This window comes from Lissotriton helveticus, chromosome 7 (assembly GCF_964261635.1).
Source record: "Lissotriton helveticus chromosome 7, aLisHel1.1, whole genome shotgun sequence".
In the NCBI taxonomy this organism is placed as follows: domain Eukaryota; kingdom Metazoa; phylum Chordata; class Amphibia; order Caudata; family Salamandridae; genus Lissotriton; species Lissotriton helveticus.
In genome coordinates this window covers 1367570901-1367585210 of record NC_136068.1, presented here as the reverse complement: position 1 = coordinate 1367585210, position 14310 = coordinate 1367570901, and the positions used below count along the sequence as shown (strand labels likewise).

Sequence of the window (14310 nt, the reverse complement as noted above, 5' to 3'; positions counted from 1 at the left end):
CTTTCTCACAAACAACAGAACAAAGAACCGTTGTTCCCTTGCAAATAAAATAAAGTACAGGGACAATCCTGATCAATCAATATGTCTAATTTACACATTTAACCAATAAAAACCTTTTTACAAACTCCCCAATACCCACAAAGACACACAAACATGACAAATAAAAGTCGCAGAAACTCTACGACAGTTCAGGACTTGAGGCTTTTCCCACCTTATGTAAAACACAGACACAATGCAACTAGGTTATGACTACCATTGCATAATGGTCCAAGACAAGCAGGTCTGGAGGGCTCTTTGGATAGGAGGACCCACCACATGTCTGCACACTCACAATGACACGTACAACATTTATGGACACAGGACATGTAGTCACGGACGCCCCATCACGCGACAGTCAGAGTATCCTTAGACAAAGGGTTTCTCCGTCATCTCTAAGTTTGCACATTCAAGACACATACAACATAAAAACTAAATATTTAAGCATGATGCACTTTAAGGTAAACTCCCCTGACCACACCAACACAAAACCTGTCCTCACATCAACACTCATTCACAAGTCCCCAGGCTTCCATATCACACAACGACAAAGATGACACATACACAACTAACAGTCCCACTTTCTCCATCTTCCAAATTCAGAACACACCCATCTAGATGGGCAGCAAACATTCACACACAAAAGTGCAGCCCAGCACTCCAACACATGGAACACCCAGTTTCACTAGCTGCTCAGACCAAAGTGATCAACAGTTAGTCCAAAGAAAGCACTTAATCTAAACTCAGAACCCGGCCCTCTGGAAATTACACAGGGAAAAGTAGGGACGTCTTCCGAACACAAGCATGACAGCATCCAGTAGACGCATAGAGAAAACATTATTGATACAACACAATAATCAAACACTAGAGCACTCCAGTAGTGCAATTATTGACTCCAGACCACATCAACATGTAAAGAAGTACTCATCTACAAAACACTAGATCTACATCAAAAACTTCTATTCAAGCACAACCCTGCAAACTGAATAAAATGCACCACAAAACACTCTTGTACAACACACCTTTAAATTCTTTCTTTGGTACAGAATGACGACTAAGGCGAAATGTGTGGCGATAACCCACATCAGGCAAAACTTGTCGCCATCACCTAGGACACCATGGAGTACTACCCTTGCCCATATTTTCACTTCATGGATACTTCCCAATGCAACATGGTGGCTCCCTTCTCCCACATCACATCCATAGGGTACTCTCAAACAACTTCTCACAACATGCTACTACTCTTCAAATAACTAAGCACACAATCATGTACTCCCCCATACAACCTGTAGTAATGGTACTGCATGTTCCCCAACAGAAACACAAGAGTACTACACTCTTATTTCTGGTGACGGGATACGACTCTACCGCATATCTGCAACACTTGAGTGCACACAACTCGCATGTAGCTACGCAACATACAGAGGAGTACTACAACCTCTTCGCCTAACTACTAACTGGACTGCATATGAAGTTGAAAGCAAATTTTCACACACTGCTCTCAAAGCAAGCAATAGGTGGATAATTTAAACTTCCAAATCTATCTTGCAGTACTAAGCATTCAACACACCACAAACATTATCAAAAACTGTAATTCCCAAATCAACAGAGCCCTAAAACACTTCAACATACTAAACCGGATACGCATCAAAGCAAGATGTGTAAAGAATACATCAAAACATAAGAATTATAAACTAACATGTTTCCAACCAAATACACATCACAGTTAGTAGGAAAAAAGGCAAATTTTTTAAGAGAAGTACATTATATAATACAAACTCCATGAATACCAAATAAACCCGATGATTAATTAACTGAATGTCGTATTTTAACAGGACAATTTTCAAATTGCATGGCAGGTGATGTTTCGACTTCCCATGACTTTAGAACACAGTATACCCTCTGACAACAGTTTCGTTTCTATCTCCGATGGCCTTGAAGATAATCCTGCTTTTTTTCCAAATTCACAAGGAGGCCTTAGGTAGTCTTTCTTCAAAATTTCCACACCTGTCTCAATTAAACATCTGCTTACTATCTTCCATCATGATGTTAAAGTCTGTATAGCCAGCGCCTCCACTCCGACACTTAGGCCTGGAATCCAAGACATCTGCGAGTCGCTTGCAGGAGCAAGTTGTAATGTTCCTAAAGATCATATTGTTTTCTTCCAGCCCAAATGAATTGTGCCAGAGAGGAAAGTCCCCATTTATCTGGTGCCTATACTGTCACAAACATTTGACGAACGCCTCAACCACTGCGTCAGTTGGAGTCTTGACATCTCCTAAGGTCAATCTGGACAGGCGCCATAAATATGTGAATGCCCACAGGACCCTCCACAGAACTGTGTTGGAGAGGGAACCATATGATTTTTCAATTATGTTTACAGAGACAAAGCCTAGTCCATGCCAGTGCCTTAGTCAACTTAATTGAAAAATCATACAGCACATGCACGAACACTGCTCTTTATGTCACAGCTGAATGTATTACTGCCTGATGCTCCATGAGGCATTCCACAGTTCTGCTTAGCGTAAAGGAGAATCCAGGCCCTTCCCACTGTCTCCACAGCACTACCCTTATTACACTGTCTCCACAGCATTGTCCTTAAGCATAAGATTATTCACTGGGACACATTTCCTCAGTATGTAACTCCCACCAGCTTGCTCCTTGTCTTTACCAGAGATTTCTCACCCTCTTCACTGGGATTTGAGGGTAGATGGCCCCATACTAGTCCTCCACAGTCACAGGGCATCTTCCTTCTCACAGGCCTCCTCTTCTTTTGCCAGAAATGGCTCCTAACTACCACCAATGTCTTACTGCATTTTCATGCAAGTCCTTAACAACTTTAGGCCAAACTGTTGTAGTTGGAAGGTAGGGTCTCCACACAAGAGCAGGAGTCACTCAGATAGGAGCTATGTTCTTTATTTCATGTTAGCCCTTACTTTGGAGCAATAGCAGGTAGGTCCTGTCAGTCCTCCATCCTCGCTCCAACTGTCCATATCTCTTGGCTTCCACTGAAGACTACACACAAACACTATTACATCATTCACTTTCAGCGTTCTTAACTCGGCACTCTAGACACCAATTCAGACAGGGAATGGGTACATACATCATAACACACATGAATTTTAGCTAATGATATACATCTGGATGGACTTATTTTTTACGTGCTTAAAAGTATTGACATTTAAAATGAGAATTAGCTTTTTTGCTCCTAGCAAAATATTTTTACTCCCAGCTTCCAAAAGTAGTAAGTAAAATACTCCCACTTTAAAATGTGTCTTGGGACTTCCCACTAACACATCAAAGTCAAAACGTAGCTAGGAACCTTTGCTACCTTTGAGTTAGGCAATCGTGCCTCAGTCTCTGAAACAACAATTACTCATTTCAGGGGTGTAGAATTGTTATAGCCTGATGCCCAGAAAACATTGTTTGGGGTCAAGGACAAAAAGCGTTCATATTTATTTTGTCCTTGTGACATGTAAGCACAGCCTTCTGCAGCACAAACTCTTTGACTGGCAATTTATAGTACCACATTATGGAAAAACCTTATAAGCAGTTAAGGTAATATTTGGGTCATATGTTAATGCTGTTCGAACTTGTATTTATGGTTCATTAATGCAAAGCCTTCATTATTAGTGTGAGCGCTCTAAGAATATGTTATAAGCTTGGCCTGACAATCTGACAGAGGTTCCAGTATAAAAAATGTGTACACATCTTTACAAAGTTTACCAATATGAGGCTGCGTAAAATGTGCACAGAAGGCTCTATGATTAGATGCAAATATTTGCAGAAGCTTGAAAGCAAGATTGATTATTCTTTGCTGTCCATCACCACCCCCTTTTGTACCGCTTTGGCCGCCATAAGTGTGGCAGGGTATGCTCAGACGTGAGTCCCTTGCTCACTTTGCCACTGGATTCAAGCAAGCTGGGCTGAAGACGGCTGGAATGCCAGAAACAGGTCCTTGGAAGCTTGTTTCCGGTCCAGGGAAGGCATGGCTTGGCAGTTCGGGCTGGACTGTTCCCATGAGGCACAGGGTCAGACTGATTTGCATATAGCCATGTCTGAACTGGGGTGGCAGAGTGGGCTAAAGAACGGTGATGGATCAAACCCAGATCTTTTGACTGGGTGTGAGTGTTTGATTGGTTCAGATGCTCCGTCCATCACCACCCCCTTTTGTACCGTCCAAATTAAATGTTCACACAAAAAAATGCAACTAGGAAAAAATGTTTTGCTAAACTACAGTGAAACTTTAGGTACCGTTTCTTTGAAGCATCATTTAGTAAAATGTGTTGATGCATGCTAATACTTTCAAAAAATATTCAGAATGGAAAATCAGTGTAAACAGTTTGGACAAGATTGTAGGAAACATAAAAATAAACAAGTACTGGAAAAGTCAATAGGTCGAACATTGGTGGTCAGCCTTTTGGTTTTGTCAACGTGTGTCTTGTTTTGACATCGTTTTTGTACAATGTTGTTATTGTGGGAGCTGCCAGGCCCTTACAATTATAACAAAAATTGGCAATAATATTTTTTGGTCTCAAAAAGCCCACATAGCCACAGTAGTTCCTGGCACTGAACAAAACTACTTTGTGTGCTGATATGCTGCTTGTAAAAGAGCAGAGTGCTGTAACTCATAATGAAGCCAGACAATAGGTAGAGAGGCAGATATAGTTTTCATAAAAACAAAACAGATTTTTGTTAATGCCAGACCAAATGGGGGACCCAATTCTTAAAGTAGGTCACAAAGTGCACCCATCGTATATATCCCTGCATTAGTGCAGAGTTACGGCTTTTATGAATTCACAAGAATTTACAACAGTAAGCCAGGAAATCGTACTTCTAGAAATTATTTGTCAAATGCATTTTAGCGTAAGCGAATATGCATGTGTAGATTTGCTCTTTTGAAAATCTGTTAAGAGTTTGCAAGTTATTTTTCCCTCCAATCACTTTTCCCCCCAACCCAGGAAGGATTTACTTCTGCCCATGTCAGGAGTAAATTTCCAACCTTTCGCAGTATGGGAAAAGATTAAAGAGCTTATGACCCTAAAACATGCAAGTTACCAGGTTTACCCATACTCAAAAGGGCATTCCAACCCTGAAACTATTGCTCACCACTACCTCCAGCCCCAGTATGTAGCTCTGCAGAAAGGTGCCAAAATAATGGACCTGCTAGTATTCAAACCCTACTCTAGAATGAGCCCTGGCATAACCAAACAGGCTATTATCAAAGCTTTTAGGTAATGAGATTGTTGCCATAATTAGTCTGCATACTACATGGCACTAAAGGGATAAGTGGATTTTTTTTACCGGACAAGTAGATTTATGACGCAACCTGTCCCATAGACAAGTAAGTATTTTACTGAATTCCATATCCGTCATTTGATAACTAACCGACCTAGAACCCGAAGAATAGACGTGTCCTGTCCAGGACAAGGGCACTAGGACCCTGGGGCAGCGCAGGGGCGAGGGGACACCGGACACCACATCCGGTCAAGGGGTGGGGAGAGGACTCACTCTGATGCTGGACCTCGAGGCAGGAGGTTGTGATATACATATGCTGTGCAGAAAGAAACAATAAAGACATACCTGTACAATACCCTGGTGTCCTGTGTATTCTCCTGGGTCTGGGAGCATGACATCTGGCGACGAGGCGGGATCGGAATCATCCGACGTGGAGAAATCGCGATTTTAACCAGGAGCCCACCCTGGATCGCGTCGTGCCCAGAAGGAGGAGTGCAGCAATATTGATTGAGCAGAGCAGCAGCGACGCGGGAGCCCACCCCGACCGCTGCACGAGGAAAGGAACAAAAACGACCCCTCCGGTAAGCGCATAGCAAAGAGCGCGAAATCCAATTGAAATAGAAATGCAGCGCGAGCTCTCGTGACCCACGAGAGTCTCGGCGGCCATTTTGGGGTCAGGCGCGGGAGCCAATAGAAACTGAAAAGAGCGCGGCGGCCATTTTGGAGTCAGGCAGCGCCGCAATTGGACGTGAAGTCCCGCGAGAGCACGGCGGCCATTTTGAAGACAGGCATATCAACCAATAGGAGCCAAGACCGAGTACGGCGGCCATTTTGAAGACAGGCGAAGCGCGAAAAAGAGCCAAAAAGACAGAAATAAGGGATAAAGGCGCCGAAAAGAGGAAAAGAAGACCACAAAGGGTGGGTAAAGTAAAAGACAAGCAACACGAGGGCCATACAAGACTAATAATCAATTAAATAAATAAAAGCAAAAAGGAGAGAAGCAAGCAAAGCACATAAGTGACAAAAAGGCAGCATACAGAACATAGTACCAGGGAAGAGGGCATAAATACAGGTACAACTAAAGAAGAAGAGGGGCCAATAAAAGGACAACGGAAAGAAACGAAAGGAAATTAAGAAAAAGGCACAAACAAGCATATGCAAAGGCAAAAAGAGGCAGAATAAGAAAATAAGGGTTGAACAAGGAGCAATAGAACAAAGAACAGAAAAGAAGGTGACAGCACAACAAACAGGTGCAAATAAAGAAGATACAAGAGAACAAAGCACAGACAAAGAAGAAAATAAAGAAAGAACAAAGGGTGACACGGACGAATAAGAGAATTGCACGAAAGGAATTGAGCGCTAATAAAGCACAAGCGAAGACAAAAACAGTGAATAAGAGAAAAAGACAACAAGTAAAAGGACAAAGGAAAAAAAAGAAAGGAAATTACGAAAAAGGCACAAACAAGCATATGCAAAGGCAAAACGAGGCAAAATAAAGGACAAAAGAAAGGAAAGAAAGGAAAGGAAGGAAAGGCACAAACAAGCATATGCAAAGGCAAAAAGAGGCAGAATAAGGAAATAAGGGTTGAACAAGGAGCAATAGAACAAAGAACAGAAAAGAAGGTGACAGCACAACAAACAGGTGCAAATAAAGAAGATACAAGAGAACAAAGCACAGACAAAGAAGAAAATAAAGAAAGAACAAAGGGTGACACGGACGAATAAGAGAATTGCACGAAAGGAATTGAGCGCTAATAAAGCACAAGCGAAGACAAAAACAGTGAATAAGAGAAGAAGACAACAAGTAAAAGGACAAAGGAAAGAAAAGAAAGGAAATTAAGAAAAAGGCACAAACAAGCATATGCCAAGGCAAAACGAGGCAAAATAAAGGACGACAGCACAACGAACAGGTGCAAATAAAGAAGATACAAGAGAACAAAGTACAAACAAAGAAGAAAACAAAGACAGAACAAAGGGTGACAAGGACGAACAAGAGAATCGAACTAAAGGAATTGAGCGCTAATAAAGCACAAGCGAAGACAAAAAAAAAAAAAAAAAAAACAGGAAATAAGAGAAAAGACAACAAGTACAAGGAAAGAAAGGAAATAAAGACACATAAGAGAAAATAAAGACAACAAGTACACGGAAAGAAAGGAAATAAAGACACATAAGAGAAAATAAAGACGACAAAGTGCAGAGCACAGGAAACAGAAGAGTGCCAAAAAGAGCACGGGGAACAACAAAAGAAAAGACAATAGAAAAAAGGAGTGCCAGAAAGAGCACGAGAAACAACAAAAGAAAAGACGATAGAAGAAATAAAAACAAAAAGAGTGCCAGGAAGAGCACGGAGAATAGAAGAGTGCCAAGAAGAGCACAGGAAACAGAAGAGTGCCAGAAAGAGCACGGGAAACAACAAAAGAAAAGACGATAGAAGAAATAAAACCAAAAAGAGTGCCAGGACGAGCACGGAGAATAGAAGAGTGCCAAGAAGAGCACAGGAAACAGAAGAGTGCCAGAAAGAGCACGGGAAACAACAAAAGAAAAGACGATAGAAGACATAACAGAAAAAAAAAGGGGTGCCAGGAAGAGCACGGGAAACAGAAGGGTGCCAAGAAGAGCACAGGAAACAGAAGAGTGCCAAAAAAGAGCACGGGAAACAACGAAAGAAAAGACAATAGAAAAAAAAGGAGTGCCAGGAAGAGCACGGAGAATAGAAGAGTGCCAAGAAGAGCACAGGAAGCAGAAGAGTGCCAAAAAGAGCACGGGAAACAACGAAAGAAAAGACAATAGACGACATAACGGAAAAAAAAAGGGGTGCCAGAAAGAGCACGGAGAATAGAAGAGTGCCAGGAAGAGCACAGGACACAGAAGGGTGCCAGAAAGAGCACGGGAAACAACAAAAGAAAAGACGATAGAAGAAATAAAAACAAAAAGAGTGCCAGGACGAGCACAGAGAATAGAAGAGTGACAAGAAGAGCACAGGAAACAGAAGAGTGCCAAAAAGAGCACGGGAAACAACAAAAGAATACCATAGAAAAGAAGAAATGACAGACCCCAAGCCAGAAAGACAAAGTGCACAATACAGAAAACCACCACCATTCAACTTGTCGGAGCCACAAGTAGGAATAAGGTGGGAGAATTGGATCAGACATCTGGAGAGATACATGGAGGAGACGGATGTGACAGAGGCGAAGAAACTGGGTCTATTACTAAATTATGCAGGCGATGACATTGGGGACCTCCTGGTGACGCTACCAGCAAAGGAAACAACTACTTATAAAAAACTAAAGAAATGTCTAACAAGGAAATTTGACTGGCAAAGAAATATTGACCGGGAAAGATACAATTTCGCAACTGCGTCTCAACAAATAGGCGAAACACCAGATGACTTTGCGGCCAGGCTGAAGAAACTTGTGACACATTGTGAATTTGACAAATTTGACAACACACAAGCAATAAGATTGCGAATAATAGAAGGATGCCGTGACAGGAGCTTCCGTGCAAAGATACTAAAAGACCCAACATCACTAGAAAACATCCTGCCCCTAGCAAGAGCGGAGGCTAGAGCGACAGCAGACGCAAAAGAAAGGGAGCGAGGAAAGGTCATAGAAGAAACAGTGCCGTGCCTGTTGAGCAACGTCACAACGCAAATGATGGGTCTTATGGCAACTGAAAGACTGGAAGAAGATGATGCCATCACAAGCACCCCACCGAAGGGGCTAATAAACAAAGGAAAACATGTCACGTGGACAGAAGAGCACCACAAAGAATTAAAAGAGACAAGATTTGCTATGACGGCCGAGTACGACGCAGCACATGCTGACCGGGGACAGAGCAGAAAGCCAAATTCAGATGGCAACGAAATAGAACTGGTAGCAAAGAGGACACAACATCAACAAAGAACAAAATTACCGAAGACAGGTGGTGGAAATGAGAGAATGAAGAAAGGAAAAAGCGTGGAACAAGAAGACACTGCTGTAAGAGCTCAAACAGCGAACGCAACAACAAAGGCTCAGGAGAAAAAAGGAAGACATGCGAAGAAACGGAAAAGAAAGAAAGGAGGCATTGTGACGGTCAAAGAAGGACAAGCGAGGAAATGGAGCAACGAGATCCCCGGAGACAAATTGAAGATGACAAAAGCAAAAGAACGGATGGCAAAGGTGGCAGTTTGGCCAGTGTCACGCCACAGGGCACCTTTCGCATGTCAGCAAGGCAGACGCAAGAGAAGCGGAAAGGTCAAAGCAAGAACTATAGAAAGGCACACAAAAGGAAGAAGCTCAAGTGGATATCAGAAAACAGCGATCAAGAAGGAAGCACATGGAACGAAAGAGACTAATTGAAGAGGTGTAAAAGAAGAGGCCTCTGGGCCATCGAAGAACAACATCCATCTCTCTCTCTCTCTCTCTCTCTCTCTCTCTCTCTCTCTCTCTCTCTCTCTCTCTCTCTCTCTCTCAAAATGTTTGTTTTGCAACAGGGGGGGAGATGTCCTGTCCAGGACAAGGGCACTAGGACCCTGGGGCAGCGCAGGGGCGAGGGGACACCGGACACCACATCCGGTCAAGGGGTGGGGAGAGGACTCACTCTGATGCTGGACCTCGAGGCAGGAGGTTGTGATATACATATGCTGTGCAGAAAGAAACAATAAAGACATACCTGTACAATACCCTGGTGTCCTGTGTATTCTCCTGGGTCTGGGAGCATGACAAGACGTAACAATGTAATTGGTTACAATAGCGACATATAATACAGCCGAAAACATTGTCAGCCACTGTAACTAGCCAGGTTGTTTTTCGTTAAATTTGGAACAAGCGGGCAAGAAGTGTGAATGCCACATTCATATATCACCATCTAACCAACTGTCAACTTGGAATACTCACACTTGAACATTCCACAGGGGGAATGAACCACTGCTGGTGAAGGGAGGAGAATCTGAAGACAATGGTTAAGCTGATTATAACATACAGGGAGGGGTCAATGCAGTTGCTCCAAGTTCAGAACATGAGTTATACTATGTGAGAATGTTTTGGCGTTTTGGTAATGTAACAAACAAGTGGGGAACTCAAGGATCCATTCGGGCGTTCCAGCAGGACGGCATTACAAAAGTTACTCCAACTCTCAAATGCGCCTCATTTTGAATCTACGACCTTTATTTTGAGTGTAGTGATACTGTACGCTGTTTGCCAAGTGCATTGAACGCCAATAAACTGCTAAATATTATCATTTGTATGACAGAGGACCGCATATACAACTTTGACAGACTCAAAACTATTGAATCCTAACTTGCAAGGGCTATGAGGACGTTGCGTAACTCAAAGGAAGCTATTACTACTCAGGCTGGGGTACTAAGCTTCAATAAAGAGACCACCTATTTATTCCCCAAGTCCCTCAGATCTAGCCCCACTTACTTGGCGCTGCAACATCTCGATGGAGTCGCACGTCACTTCTGCTCCACGCATTCACTTCCGGCTTTTTGCCTTGTCAACTCGAGCAGCTCCGGCATCATGGAAATAGAAAAAAGACAAGACGCGCCACGACCTCTTCTCTGTTACTTTAGTAAAATCGTTTGGTATGAACCCGTATTTTAAACAGGATCAAATACCTATTCAAGAAGGCTGCGTGAAATAGCTTCCTTTGTGATGTATACTACGACTGCTTAGAATTAGTCACTAAAATTATTACAAAGAGGATTTTGTTTTAGGATGGTCCCAAAAGTAACTATTGCAAGCATGACTAGAACAGTATTATAGAACTATGCATGTAAAATACAAGAAGGCAGTCTCCGTTTGCCACAATTAACAATGATAAAACGTGTAATACGTTGAAGAGAAACACATTGATTACGGTATACAGGTTTGACATTTAAATATGGCCGCTTTAAAATATTAGTAGGCTCACCCTGTCTCTGTCGCTATAAAATGCCTTGTGAAAATTATCGGCAACCATAATGATTAATTGTAATGGCATTTATACAGCGCTTACTACCCCTGACTAGGTGTCAAAACGTTTTTTCGGTGAGTAGGACGCTACTCCGGAAACCATAGAGGCTTAGTGTTGAATTAGTATAGTGAAGCATGCAAGTACATTTTAAGTGGTGGCTTTGTTAGTCAGTTATTTGGATTCAGAAGGATAGAAGAGGTAAAAAAGGTTTGTATTTATATAGCGCTTGTTACCCCTGATGGGGTGTTGAAGCTGCTACTCCGGAAACCCATAAAGGATTAGTGGTGAATTAGTATGGTGAAATATGAAAGTAATTTGAGTGGTGCATATTAGTCAGTTAATTGGAATGACAAGGATAGCAGAAGAATAGAAGGGGAAGAAAGGTTTGCATTCATAGAGCACCTGTTACATCTGATGGCTGTTGAAGCGCTTTTCTGGCGAGTAGCACGCTACTCCAGAACCCATAAACGAATAGTGTTGAAAATCAGTATAGTGAAATATGAAGTAATTTGAGTGGTGGATATGTTATTCAGTTATTTGGATAGAGAGGGTAGGTGGCGGATAGAAGAGGGAAAGAGGTTTGTGTTTATATAGCGCTTGCTACCGCTGATGGGGTTTTGAAGCGCTTTTTTGGTGAGTAGCAAGCTACTCTGGAGGTGTTGAATTAGTTTGGTGAAACATGAAATTAATTTGAGTGGTGGATATGTTAGTCAGTAATGTGGCTTGAGAAGGGTTGGGGAGGGGTAGAAAAGGGAAAAAGGTTTGCATTTATATAGCGCTTGTAACCCTGATGGGGTGTTGAATTGCTTTATTGGTGAGTAGCATGCTACTCTGGAACCCATAAAGGATTAGTGGTGAATTAGTATATTGGAATATGGAATTTGAGAAGTCAACATGTTAGTCTGTTATTTTGATTGAAAAGGATAGTGGAGAGATAGAAGATTGAAGGATTTGTTTTTTTGTGTGGGTTTTGTTTGAGGTCATAACAGTAGGAGGAGGCTTTTGGGTGAGTAGAAATGCGTTTTGGAGAGAAAGAGTCAGAAAGAAGAGTTTAGAAAGGTTTGATTTTGGGGGATCGGTATAGTAAAAGATGTGTCAGATGATGCAAGGAGGGGTAGAGAAGGAGAAAGTCTAGAAAGGGTTAATTTGGGGATCGTAGTAGTGGTATGGGGTTTGGGATAAATGAGAGAGTGGATTTAGAGGATATATTGATAGATATATAGGGTGAGAGATAGGGCAGTGCATTGGAAAGAGTAGTAGAAAGAAGTTTGAGATGAGGCAGAAAGTTGGGCTAGAAGATATATTGAGTGAAGTATAGGCTGAGAAATAGGGAAGAGAAAAACCAAAGGGGATGATGGACAGAGCGTTGACAATGCAAACACTCACCCCCAGTCAACTGATCTGGGTTTAATCCATCACCGTTCTTTAGCTCACTCCGCCACCCCAGTTCAGACATGGCCATATGCAAATCAGTCTGACCCTGTGCCTCATGGGAACAGTCCAGCCCGAACTGCCAAGCCATGTCTTCCCTGGACCGGAATCGAAGTGTGGCTCAATGGTTAGAGCGGCAGACCCTGATGCAGAGGTCTAGCCCGGGACCAGAGTTCAATTCCCCGCCTCGGCGGGTCTTGGGCTCAAAAATTCCACGGACCTGATAGTTCTCACCTCGGCGCCTATTCCAATCATGGAGTCCCACTCTGCAGCTCTGGACAATAGCTTGCTTAATCTCCACAACGGCCCCCACAACGCTAAGGATGCCTGGCCTCCACCTTGGGGGTGCCCAGGAGTGGACACCTCACAGGGAAAGCCAGGATGGGTTCCACAGCGGTATTCGTACAAGCGCCTTGAGACCCTTGCGGGTGAGTAGTGCGCTATACAAGTATCAATTTACATTTTTCCCAGGACTGGGTTCTGGCATTACAGCCGTCTTCAGCCGGGCTTGCTTGAATCCAGTGGCAAAGTGAGCAAGGGACTCACGTCTGAGCATACCCTGCCAGCTTAGGGCGAACAAAGAAAAACCAAAGGGGATGATGGACGGAGCGTTAACAATACAAACACTCACCCCCTGTCAACTGATCTGGGTTTAATCCATCACCGTTCTTTAGCTCACTCCGCCACCCCAGTTCAGACATGGCCATATGCAAATCAGTCTGACCCTGTGCCTCATGGATTCAAGCAAGCCGGGCTGAAGACGGCTGTAATGCCAGAAACCGGTCCTCGGAAGCTTGTTTCCGGTCCAGGGATGGCATGGCTTGGCAGTTCGGGCTGGACTGTTCCCATGAGGCACAGGGTCAGACTGATTTGCATATAGCCATGTCTGAACTGGGGTGGCAGAGTGGGCTAAAGAACGGTGATGGATTAAACCCAGATCTTTTGACTGGGTGTGAGTGTTTGATTGGTTTGGATGCTCCGTCCATCACCACCCCCTTTTGTACCGCTTTTGGCCGCCATAAGTGTGGCAGGGTATGCTCAGACGTGAGTCCCTTGCTCACTTTGCCACTGGATTCAAGCAAGCCGGTCTGAAGACAGCTGTAATGCCAGAAACCGGTCCTCGGAAGCTTGTTTCCGGTCCAGGGAAGGCATGGCTTGGTAGTTCGGGCTGGACTGTTCCCATGAGGCACAGGGTCAGACTGATTTGCATATAGCCATGTCTGAACTGGGGTGGCAGAGTGGGCTAAAGAACGGTGATGGATTAAACCCAGATCTTTTGACTGGGTGTGAGTGTTTGATTGGTACGGATGCTCCATCCATCACCACCCCCTTTTGTACCGCTTTTGGCCGCCATAAGTGTGGCAAGGTATGCTCAGACGTGAGTCCCTTGCTCACATTGCCACTGGATTCAAGCAAGCCGTGCTGAAGATGGCTGTAATGCCAGAAACCGGTCTTCGGAAGCTTGTTTCCGGTCCAGGGAAGGCATGGCTTGGCAGTTCGTCCTGGACTGTTCCCATGAGGCGCAGGGTCAGACTGATTTGCAAATAGCCATGTCTTAACTGGGGTGGCAGAGTGGGCTAAAGAACGGTGATGGATTAAACTCAGATCTTTTGACTGGGTGTGAATGTTTGATTGGTTCGGATGCCCCGTCCATCACCACCCCCTTTT

The 14310-nt window shown here is 43.5% G+C and overlaps 1 protein-coding gene across 2 annotated transcripts in view; it reads right to left on the bottom strand.

The window, feature by feature from the left end:
* The window catches only part of LOC144770293 (Golgi apparatus membrane protein TVP23 homolog B-like), a 121558-nt gene extending 110802 nt beyond the window's left edge, over window positions 1-10756 (bottom strand). Inside the window, exon 1 of one of the 2 annotated variants that reach the window (XM_078654690.1) lies at window positions 10680-10756. In XM_078654690.1, the coding sequence (XP_078510816.1) occupies window positions 10680-10730 (51 nt within the window). In that variant the 5' untranslated portion in view covers window positions 10731-10756. Of the gene's footprint in view, window positions 1-9927; window positions 10105-10679 lie in introns of those variants that run through there. The other variant, XM_078654691.1, reaches the window with a different exon arrangement.
* Window positions 10757-14310: the final 3554 nt, after the last annotated feature.